Source organism: Myodes glareolus, chromosome 15 (genome assembly GCF_982192425.1).
Source record: "Myodes glareolus chromosome 15, mMyoGla1.1, whole genome shotgun sequence".
Classification (NCBI taxonomy): domain Eukaryota; kingdom Metazoa; phylum Chordata; class Mammalia; order Rodentia; family Cricetidae; genus Myodes; species Myodes glareolus.
This window is the reverse complement of record NC_142040.1, coordinates 65731457-65742944: the sequence shown is the minus strand read 5'-3', so window position 1 is coordinate 65742944 and position 11488 is coordinate 65731457. Positions and strand designations below refer to the sequence as shown.

Genomic DNA, 11488 nt, shown 5'->3' with positions numbered 1-11488 from the left:
AGAAAAGAGGGCCAAGATCTTATTCAAAGAGTTATTGGGCAATTTAGCTATCAGGTTTAACATTATTATCATGAGCAGAGAAAAGAGGGTGAAAAAGGCCCTGGGATAGCTTTGCTTCTCCTAGCTGACCTACTTTCTTATCTATTGAAAATGTGCAATAAGAATGTCCGCCTATTTTCTTACGACAGAAGAGCATGTGTTCAGAAATAGCTGAATCAAAAAGTTTGCAAAAATCAAGCTTCATGTTCTAGCATCAGCCTGACAAAAATGACACAATCACAGTGTAAAAGAAGGCAAATGTTTCCTTCTTCATACTAAAGAGAAGTGAGCATTAAATTATGTCTAGTTAGCCGGGCAGTGGTGGCGCATGCCTTTAATCCCAGCACTCGGGAGGCAGAGGCGGGCGGATCTTTGTGAGTTCGAGGCCAGCCTGGTCTACAAGAGCTAGTTCCAGGACAGGCACCAAAGCTACAGAGAAACCCTGTCTCGAAAAACAAAAACAAAACAAAACAAAAAATTATGTCTAGTTTCTCCTCTACCTCACCCCTTCCTCCACCTAAGTATAGACAAGGAGGACCAAACATGCTTCGGCTAGCACCATTTAGAGATCGAAATCATTACAATAAAAAACATTACAATAACCAGAATTCCAAAAACATTGGCAGCATTAAACATAACTCCTATGGCACAAAAATTACTATGGGTCCAAGAGTTTCAGTAGTATCATTGTGTTAGTTCTCATAGAAAACTATATGAAATTGAACTTAACACAAAACATGTATAAGCAGGGGTCTCCATTTTCACTTTTTAAAAACTTGCTAACAGACAGAAACGGGGATGATACATGTAGACCAATTAATCTTGACTGGCAGAACAACATCTGCATTTCAGTTTCAAAAAGTTATTATAGAATGAATATCTTAAGATTATTTGTAATTTTTATAACTATCTATTTTACATACCAATGCCAGTTCCCTCTCTCTCCCATCCTCCCCCTCCTCCCACCTTCTCCCCACCCCAGCCCCCATCCACTAATAAACTCACTTGAGGCAGGACCAAGGTCCTCCCCCCTGTATCTAGGCTGAGCTGGGTATCCCTCCATAGGGAACGGGCTCCAAAGAGTCAGTTCATGCACTAGGGATAAATACTGGTTCCACTACTAGAAGTCCCACAAACTGTCCATACAGTATCAAAATTTATTTTATTTTTAATTATTTTTTTAACTTTATTTAACTTTATTTCGTGCGCATTGGTATAATGATGTCAGATTCTCTTGAACTGGAGCTACAGACAGCTGCGAGCTGCCATGTGGGTGCTGGGTGGGAATTGAACCCGGGTCCTCTGGAGGAGCAGTCAGTGCGCTTAACCACTGAGCCTTCTGAATTTGAGAATGTGTCCATCTGAGTGCAGATGCCCTCCGAGTCCAGAAGAGGGCATTAGTCCTCATGAGACTGGAGTTATAGGCAGGCAGTCATGTGAGCTGACTGACCCGATGATAGGAACTGAAGTCAGGCTCTCTCAAAGACCAGCATGCACTTCTATCAGCTGCACCATCTCTGCAGCCGAAAGACGAATTGTAAACATTACTTTTTCATACTTATATTCCATATTACTTATACTACAGGTTTAATCCCATTTCATGAAAGCAGTGAGGAAAAATGCACACGAAGGTTTTATATCTGCATTTCTCCACTGAAAGAAGGAAATAGGAACCCTGTAACTTAGAAAGGCAAATATTCATGAATGCAAAAATCACCTCTAGGATGGACCCTGGAGGCAGAAATGACCACAAAAAATTTCACAAAACCAGAAAAATTCAAAGGAACGATAAAGAAGCTTAGATGGAGGTACTGGCATGTCCTTTATTGAGGAAGGCAAAGGATCCTGTATGATTTCTTTGCATAAAAGAACACTCAGCAACAAAACACAATGTGTGGCTTCACAAGAAGCAGGAGGGTGAGTCATCTCAAACTGCTGAGAACCCATCAACAGGAAGTTGAGGAGAAACAGTTTTTTTTTTTCTCTCAAGTTCCTAACTTGGCAAAACTTTAGGAAACACAATTTTTCAGAAATTAACAAGAGGCGCTCAAAGGTCAGGGAATATTCTTTGAAAGATAAAAAAACCCACTCCAAGTTGAGGGGCTTCTTTTTATGGGGTGTGGAATGCTGGGGATGGATACTAGCACTCACGAAGGTTGGGCAAGCACACCGAGCTACCCCTGCTACCCCAAGGAACTGTAGGTACAACTTACGTATATTTGATTCCTCTTGTATCTCTGGAATAAGTTGTACATGATAGAGCCTCCATGGAGCTCGGCCAGGGAGGCCATGTCGTCCACACCCTCCTCATTCATGGGGTGCATAGGTGTCACCTTTTGGTGGGTGATTGTGCTCTGCTTGTAGGTGAACACCTGAGGGTAGGAAGAAATTCACTGTTTAGTCTCCAGCAGATGACTCTGTGCAAGTACCCAGACTGGGAAAACAATCTCAGTACAACAGTCTAAGTTTTAGAAGTGTATTTTTTTTTCCTAATTTTCTTTATGGCATCTATACATTTTCTAAGGAAGAAACTATTTTGACAGCTGCTGGAGTAAACTTATAATCAATCATCCTTGGAAACTCACAGAAACTTTAAATTCATAATTCACTTTCTACGCAGTTCTTTAATCGATATAAATCAGGGAACTCACATGGGCTGGAGAAACGGCTCAGTGGTTACAAACACTTCTTGTGGAGGACCCGGGTTCATTTCCCAGAACCCACACAGACACTTCCAACATCCATAACTCATGGTCTCGGTGATCTGATGCCCTCCCTCTTCTGAACTCTAAGGGTACCAGGTGGTGCACATACATACAGGCAGGCAAAACACTCAATTAAAATAAAAACGTAAATCTAAAACCTTTTTCTTTTCAAGACAAAGTTTCTCTGCATAGCCCTGGCTATTCTGAAATTCACTTTGTAGATCAGGCTGGCCTCGAACTCATAGGGATCTGTCTGCCTCTGCCTTCCAAGTGATGGGTGCCAACAGTGCCCAATAAAACATTTTTTTTAAAAAAAATGATTAGTTTTGTTTAGTTTCTATAGACAGGAACTTGGTCTCCCTATAGTTTTACTCTGAACCACTTGTTAGCCTCAGAGTTTCACAGCAAAGTTCTTTGATTTAAGAATTATATTGTTATACTGATTGTTAACCCCCATTTGCTACAAGACTGCCACAGTCATGACATCAATATTTAGAAAATGTAACCAGCATTCCCTCTCCGTCGTGGAATGTAACATGTATGTGTTTTTTGTTTAACGGATGATCCACCTTATAATTCCAGACAAAGGTAAGGAGTGATACATACACACATACATACACACACATACATATATATTAGCATGTATGTCAAGTGACATTCAATACTATGTGGCTCATTATTGGGATCAGCACATATTTCTGAAGCCACTTGGTGTTCTGTTAGTAAGTGACCACAGAATTAAACACAGAAAGCTATGCTGTTTGCTGACAAAATTCAAACTGCTGTACACATAAACATACAAATAAAAGGGATTTCCCTATGGAGTCCGTATCTTCAACTGTGCGTTCATAGTTTGGGTTTGGCTTTGCAGTACAGGGAATCAAATGCCAGGTCTAGCAAGTGCTCTACCACTCAGCTGCTTTCTCACCCCCACTAGTGTCTAGTTAATAGTTTTTAAGCCATGCCAGTTTCCTTAAAAAAAAAAAAAAAACTGCCAAAAGGTTCTTTGAAAAAGCATATAAATAACATGAGGAACTCAGACTTCACACGTACACACGTGCGTATGCCGCACACAACGCCGTTCCTGCCATGGCTCAAGAAGTTTTTGATTCGGGATTTTAAATTTAATATCAACCAGCTGTCTACGCTGCAACAAACAGCACATTCCTACGAAAGGGAACGACACACTGAGAACTACAAAAATGCCAACCCAATGGTTTTGGTACAAATGGCGTGTTTTATTTTTCTGGAGAAAAAAATAAACTTCCATAGTGGTACTTAGGCCAGACATACCACAAAAGTCGGTCCAAACCAGCCCTGAGAAACTTCCCCAGGCCAGCATAGAGACACACCCTTCCCTCCCGAGGAAGAACCACTCTCCCCAGATGCTGTTTGGCAGACATTCACCTGAGAAGAGAGCCCAGTTTCCCTACCTCAGGTGGTGGAGGGGCCCAGCTGGCCACCAAAACACCATGAGCTGGACAGAGACCTGGGGCTGCTGAGGGAATATGGGTGGGGAGACCCACATCCAGCAAAGCAGCTGTGAAGGTAATGGCACAGGATATTCCTGAGACAAGAAACGCATGCCCGAGTCATAACCACCAAGGAAGAAAATTCAAGAAACATGGACCGGCAATGGATGTCACCTTAGCGCAAGCTAGACAAGCCCTCTGCCCTCTGCTAGCTTGCTTTCCTCCGGGATGCCAATTCAAGCAGGTACCCCAGAAACACCCCCGGAGGACAGCATCCTGCACAGAGAGGGCTGAGGAGGTGCAAGCCACAACTTGCCTAGCCTGGTCAACTCTTCTCGGCTGAGGAGCGGACAGGAAGGTCACGTGTTGTCTTTCAGGAGGCCTTGTCTTCAGAACTTCAAGTATTGGTTAAAAGCAGTCCTGAGAAACTACTCCAGACTCTGCGGTCTCAGAACCCCTCTGAGGTCAATACAAGTCACCTCCAAAGCTCTTTCAGGAAAGAGGACAGACTCAAAGTCAGCGCAACCAGTTCTCACCCCAGACCTTAAGCCCAACCAGCGTCAGCTCCTGTCCAGTGCCAACACCACTTCCCCAAAGCTCGTCGCAATGCATACGCTAAGCACCCATCCCAGAATCTGAAGACAGAACATCATTTAATAATAACATTTTTGTGTTATATTGATTTTGTTTTCTAGAATGTACTTTTTAATAGTCACAAATATGTATACTTCTATACATACTTATTGACTACATTTTCATGTCAAATATAAATATTTCCTTATCCTTTTTTCATTTTACTGGGAAAAGCAAGGCAATGCAGGAGCCCATATAAGAGAGGAGAGCTAGGCAGAATCTCACGGAAAAGAAAAAACAAAGTAAAAATCTAAAAAAACCAAATGGTCTCAAATCATTCATAGAGCCACTACCACGGCCTTCCTCATATTGCCAGCAGCCTGTGGCAGACAGAACACAAGCAAATGCCCAGCCGAGGAGTATGAAAATCAGGAGGATTTGAACTCTTCTTTTTCATGACCTCAGGACAAGAGAATCACAGAGGGCGATCACTGTGATGGGATTAAAAGAAGCTGGGAATACACAGATTACTTGTTGAGGCAGAGTGTAGCAGATGCTCAAAGCCATGAGCATTTCCAAGGAAAGAAGTGGAGTGGTCCAGAATGTACCTTGGAGGGAAAGGTTCACTGCCTATCAGGAAACGGGTTATCACTGGCAAAGATCCTAGAATAGGATCGGCCACAGAGTGGCCTGATAAACTTAGAAATTCAGAAAATCCATTCAAAGATTTTCTTTTTCTGGTGTGTGAAGGCAGTGGGGTCAGGTCACCCCAGGTGACGTCAACAAATGCACAAGGCTGATTGGCTGGTATGCACTACCAGGTCTACAGGACGAGGGGACAGACCGCTGTGAGGTTCTAAGTTTCTCGTGTAATTTATTTCCACACGGTGAATTGCGGTGGGAAGGCTCACTGTAAAGGGGAGGCACACTCCTGTACAGCAATAGTAAGAATAAATAGTGACCTTCCCTCCATTTCAGCATATTTATTTTATTTATTAGGGAAAGTCAGCCCCCCAAATTGTACTTATACACAAGGTTAGAGGGTTAGAGAATGTTTTTTATTTTTAAATGAGAGACCCGTGTACAGATTCTTTTGAATTTTGTCAGTAGAAGATAATGGCGACATCCTTTTGAGGTGCACCAATAAGACCTCAGTATGCATTCACCGTGCACAGCAGACAGATCAGGGTAACCGCTACCTCTGCCATCTCAAACTCTTAGCATTTCTTTGTGTTGCTAATACCCCAATCCTTTCTACTCACTACTGTGGAACATACAATTAATCATAATTTTCCTTCTGTTACACAGAGTTACCAGTTATCCCCCCCCACCCCACCAACTGAGCACTGGCTATGCTCCTGTGCCTGTGGACCACCTTCACTACCCGACTTCCATCTCTCTCGAGCATTGAACTACACTACTTAACACCCACAAAGGAAACTCCTAATCATTTCTAAGAAAATGTACCAGGCAAAGAATCACCCATGAATCACTATAAACCCTCCTTGTTGCTTGTACTGCCATGGAGGCCAGCTATCGGGAAAGGGAAAGCACGCAGCCCCTTGCTGCCAGTCTTCTCACACTGAAGAACTGAGTGTGACGGAGAAAGATTGCTTTCCTTATTACAGGACTATGCTAAAACAGACCCATGGTGCACTTGGACGCCACACCCACACACTACAATACTAAGTTTACCTTTTAAAAGCACGCACACTCACCAGCAAGTCGGGTACTGATTCTAGATAAATGAAAACTTCTGCTTGCACAGAAAGCTCACACAGCAAGGCTCCTGACAGCTGTACTCAGGATAGCCAGAGCTGCATACAGGCAGCAGGGGAATAATAAGTCTTGCTGTGTGATTCTACTTCTCTTATACTCTTGAAATGACAGCATTCGGCAGCGCAAAGAGTGGACTGGGCTTCCAGAGCTGAAACAGGGACTTAGCAGGGCAATGAGCTGGCAGTAAAGGGCAGCTAAGGGGCTGCCGGGTGGACGTCTTGCCCTGGGAAATGCCCCGGTATACCTCCGGGTCTCAGAGTCCTGCTGTGCTCAGCTACCAGGGTCAGTTCAGTTCTCCTCAGGGAGGAGACTGGACCCATGGCTCCTGGGAGCTTTCTCCGTAATTGCTTACAAACGAGTGTGGATGTACACTTACATCAAAAAAAGTTTAATTATAAAGAAGCTAAATCTGGTTGTGGTGGCACACACCCATAAACCCAGATCCCCAAAGGCCGAGTCAGAGTTCCTCGGCGCCCATGTGGACTTACTTACTCCTTTCTCAGGGATGACTCCTTTGCCCCACACCCCACCTCAAGCCAGAAACCTGATGACCTAAATCACTCAGACTTACTAGCCACCATGTCTACCTTGCAAGCCTGAGGACAGAACTAAGCCTACCAGAACCTATCTGCTGCCCCACATATGTAAAATACATACATACATACATACATACATACACACACACACACACACACATCCATAAAGCTTTGTGCTGTGTTTTTGGTGGTATTTTCGCAACAGTTTAGCATCCCTGTTTCTAACCAATGATCTAAGTGTATTTTCAGAGGCAGCGTTGGCTGGTATTGGGCCACACAGAAGCCACTGATATCTTTTCTCCTATGAAACAGGGACTGCTCAGTGCGAGCCAGAGGGACTTTGGCTGTACTGAACTCCGCGGGAGCTTCGGTGGCTCAGCAGTGGTCACTTTCATATCCAGCCTCTCCACCATCTGTGACCCATGGGTCATCAGAAGCCTGAACTGTGGTTTAAAAACAGAGTGTGATCACAGAGGGGTCAGAGTCCTGGGCACCGCAGGAAGCAGGAAGTCTGAGTTGACCAAGTGACGGCTCTGAGGAATGGAATCTGATGGCTACCGTTCCCGGGCTGAAGTTCTTCACAGTCTGCTCCAGTAGTTTCCAAGTTAAAGCCTGAATTCCTAAGGTGCCAGGCCAGCTCAGCTAAAGCAAAGCAACCGTCCCTTTGAGATGGGACTTGGGACCTTCCTTTCCTGCCAGGTCCGGCCTCCATCCCTGCCAGGTCCAACACCCAAACAAAAGCCTCTTGTGACACTCACCACCCGAGAGTCATTTCTGACCTTTCTTATCTCTGTCTAGTAATGGGGATAACAAGGCTTGCAGTTCAGGGGCAAAGGATGACAATCCAGGGCAGCCTAAAACAGAGTGGGGAATGGGGCAGGATGCCTGTGTGGTGGCCAGAGCAGTCAGGCCTGGGGCTGGACCCACCCTTGGCTGGAATATGTGGGAACACCCTGGCTCCTCATCAGATGCCACACTGGTTACTTAGTAACTGCCTGCTAAGGGAAGAACACCAGCTGCCATCCCTGGTCCTGTGGTCACCCAGAGGCTGAGCTGTAGATCATTCTTCCGCCGCCACTTGCCTTGAACTGGGGAGCAGGGCAGAGGTGGAGGCAGGAGGGTGACTCGGGGGCTAAGAGCTCTTGAAGCTCTTGCAGAGGACCCAGGATCAGGTCTCGCTGTCCTCATTGGGTGGCTCACAGCCACCTGGAACTCCAGCTCCAGGTGACCTGATGCCCTCTTCTGGCTCCCATGGGCACCCACACACAGAGAGACACATAAATAAATGAAATATGTCAAAAAATGAAGACAGCCATGTGGTTGCTTGGTAATTAAGGGAAAGGGGTATATCTGAGCTGATTCCACACCGAGCTGAGGTTCTGTTTTATTCTGTTGTTGCTTTTTTAATGAATTTATTTATTTTTATTTTATGAACGTTGGTGTTTTGCCTGCATATGTGCCTATGTGACAGTGTCAGATCCCCCAAAGCTGGAGTTATAGACAGTTGTGAGCTGCCATGTTGGATGCTAAGGACTGAACCCAGGACCTCCAGGAGAGGAACCAGTGCTCTTAACTGCTGAGCCATCTCTCTGCCCCAAGTCTGGAGTTTAAATCAGTCAAAATCACTTCTCTGAATTCTACTTTAAATACTCTTGAAGTGGGATTCCCCTCTGTATGCTATAAATATAAATATAAATATGCCATTGGTTAATAAAGAAGCTGCTCCAGACTATAGCAGGGCAAAATATAGCCAGGCTGGAAAAGATATAGAAAGTAGGTAGAGTCAGAGAGATGCCACGTAGCTGCTGAAGGAGACAGACATCAGAACAGAACCTATCCGGTAAGCCACAGTCTCATGATGATACACAGATGAATAGAAATAGGTTAATTTAAGATGTAAGAGTAAGTTAATAAGAAGCCTGAGCAAATAGGCCAAACAGTGCTGTAACTAATACAGTTTCTGTGTGATTATTCGGGTCTGGGCAACAAGGAAACAACAGAGCAATCTCTGCCTACACACTCTGCTTTTTCTTAAGCTCCCTTGTCAAAGGAGCATGTTCCTAAGTGCAAGGCAGAGACAACTCGAGAGGTCTGTAAGAATCTAGAGGGAAAACAGAGTCAGATTGATTCCAGATTCTAGACAAAACCCACAAGTCATTTTTGGCTGTTTTGTTTGTTAAAGTATGTACAGAGAGGGGCCGCAGGTTCACTTGGCTCAAACTCATGGCACAAAAACTAAAAGCTTGCAAGGCCAGAAACAAAGCAGAAGAACATGGAACTTGAGATGATTCTCTTTCCACAATGTCCCCGTGAACTGGCCCGGCTCCACTGTCCAGGGCACTTATAGAAAGATCAAGGAAACACTACATTGACCCACAGAAAGGAGGAAGAAAAGGCAGTGGGGGGTGGTTAGGGAGTAGGGGGCCAAAGGCCGTTAAAGTGAAGTCCTCTTAAAATAGAAGCATTTTTAATAACACGAGAAAAGTTAAGCCAGGCATGATTGCACACACCTTAATCCCAGCACTTGGGTGGAACGCAGATTTCTGAGTTCGAGGCCAGCTTGGTCTACACTGAGAGTTCCAGGGCATCCAAGGATACATAGAGACACCCTGTCTCAGCGAACGAAAACGACAGGAAGAAAAGTGAACACCATGAGCTGAGACAGCTTTCTTGGCATCTGTAGCATGAGCAAAATCAGAGGGTCAAAGAGTTCAAGAGTGTACTGGTCCACACCTTTACCCCCAGCACTCAGAGGCAGAGGCAGGTAGATACCTGTGAATTTGAGGCCAGCCTGGTCTAGAGAGTGTGTTTCAGGACAGCCAGAGCTACATAGACCTGTCTCAGAAAGACTCTTCCCCCAGGTAGGAAACTGCTGCTTGAAAAGTTTTGTGCAGTGGTGCACACCTTTAATCCTAGCGGGCAGGAGGCAGAGGCAGGCAATGTCGGTTCCTGTCTATAGAACCAAACACAGAAAACCCCTGTGCATTCTGTGCTGGGAATAGGGGCCAAAGACTAAAATCTGGAGTGTCTGGTGAAAGAACCTAGAGGAAACCTAAGTAGCCTTCCACAGGGCTGAGGTTAGAAGGGATGTGCGTGGCTGTGCTTGTCGACGCCATCCTTCTTTACATACACAGCCTCCATCCCCACTGGCCTCCCTTCCTTCCTGGTGGCACCTTTCCAGCTGCACATCTTCGCATTTGGGTTTTGTGATGAAAGGGTCAAATACAGTATAGAAGAAAAGGAGTGTGCGCTCACTGGTCCACAGCCCCAGAGAGAGCCCCTCCTCCTCCCTCTCTGTTGCAAACATAGCAGGCAATCATACACCTGTTCTCCTGTTTCCTTTGGAACACCTGTCCGGGCAGTGTCCTGTCCCTGCTCCTCAGCCTTGCCCTGCGCTGCTCTACCTTCATCTAATCACAGAGGCAACGACAAGACCAACACCATTGCCTCAGAGGCCACACACACACACACACACACACACACACACACACACACACGAGAGTGTGTCCAGGTGGAGACGAGGAAAGAACACAACAACAAAACTGTACCAGAGGATGTGGGCACCACCACCATGCTCTGGAAGGAAGAGAAGACACTGAGTCACAGAGCAGCCCATTTCCTCAGGATTAGAAATAAATTCTCAGCCTACAGTACTAGGACGGCTAGGAAGCTGAGTCAAACCTGCACATGACAAGACTTTATTTCAGAAGCCAAAGCAAATGAAATGAAATTCTCTGTTTTCCTAATCTCTTGACAGTCCTGTATACGTCTTTGAAAACCGTGTGGGTTGATACATGGTTTGTGGGAACGTGCAATGGTATAGATGCTTTGGAACGCAGTTTGGCAGTTCTTAGAGGATCAGGCGGAGTTGCCATGACGTGGCAATTCCACTTCGAAGAACAGACACCCTGAACAAACATTCACATAAAAGAAGTGGTCATTCGAAATTGTTTGCAAAAAGGTAGAGAAAACCTAAGTGTGGCACAATGGAATGTCACTCAGCTGTGAAGAAGGACAGACTGACTCCTGTCCTTTATACTATAGAATAACGAGCCCTGAAAACACTAAGAAACCTGGAGGAAGAAACAGAGAAACTGCCATGTATTGTAAGATTACATGTGTCTGAACTATCTCAAACAAGTGGATCCAGAGAAAGAAAGAACAGGCGGGACTGGGGACTGACTGCTCCACATAGCGAAAATGTCCTAACACTTGGGGTTGGGAAGATGGCTCAGCGATTAGGAGCACACATTATTCTTGCAGAGGATCCAAATTCAGTTACCAGCATCCCTGTTGGGCAGCTCTCACCAACTGTAACTCCAGCTTCAGGGACTTGGATGTCTTCTAGCTGCTTGGGCACTGCATGCATGTGTGTGCATCCATA

The 11488-nt window shown here is 45.2% G+C and overlaps 1 protein-coding gene across 1 annotated transcript in view; it reads right to left on the bottom strand.

Moving 5' to 3' along the window:
- Positions 1–1189: 1189 nt before the first annotated feature.
- The window catches only part of LOC146891549 (unconventional myosin-X-like), a 46247-nt gene continuing 35948 nt past the window's right edge, over positions 1190–11488 (bottom strand). The window contains exons 3-4 of the mRNA XM_085676601.2: positions 2253–2411; positions 1190–1556 (exon numbers count right to left, since the gene is read on the bottom strand). Coding sequence (XP_085532727.1) covers positions 1542–1556; positions 2253–2411 — 174 coding nt within the window. The 3' untranslated portion in view covers positions 1190–1541. The remainder of the gene's footprint in view (positions 1557–2252; positions 2412–11488) is intronic.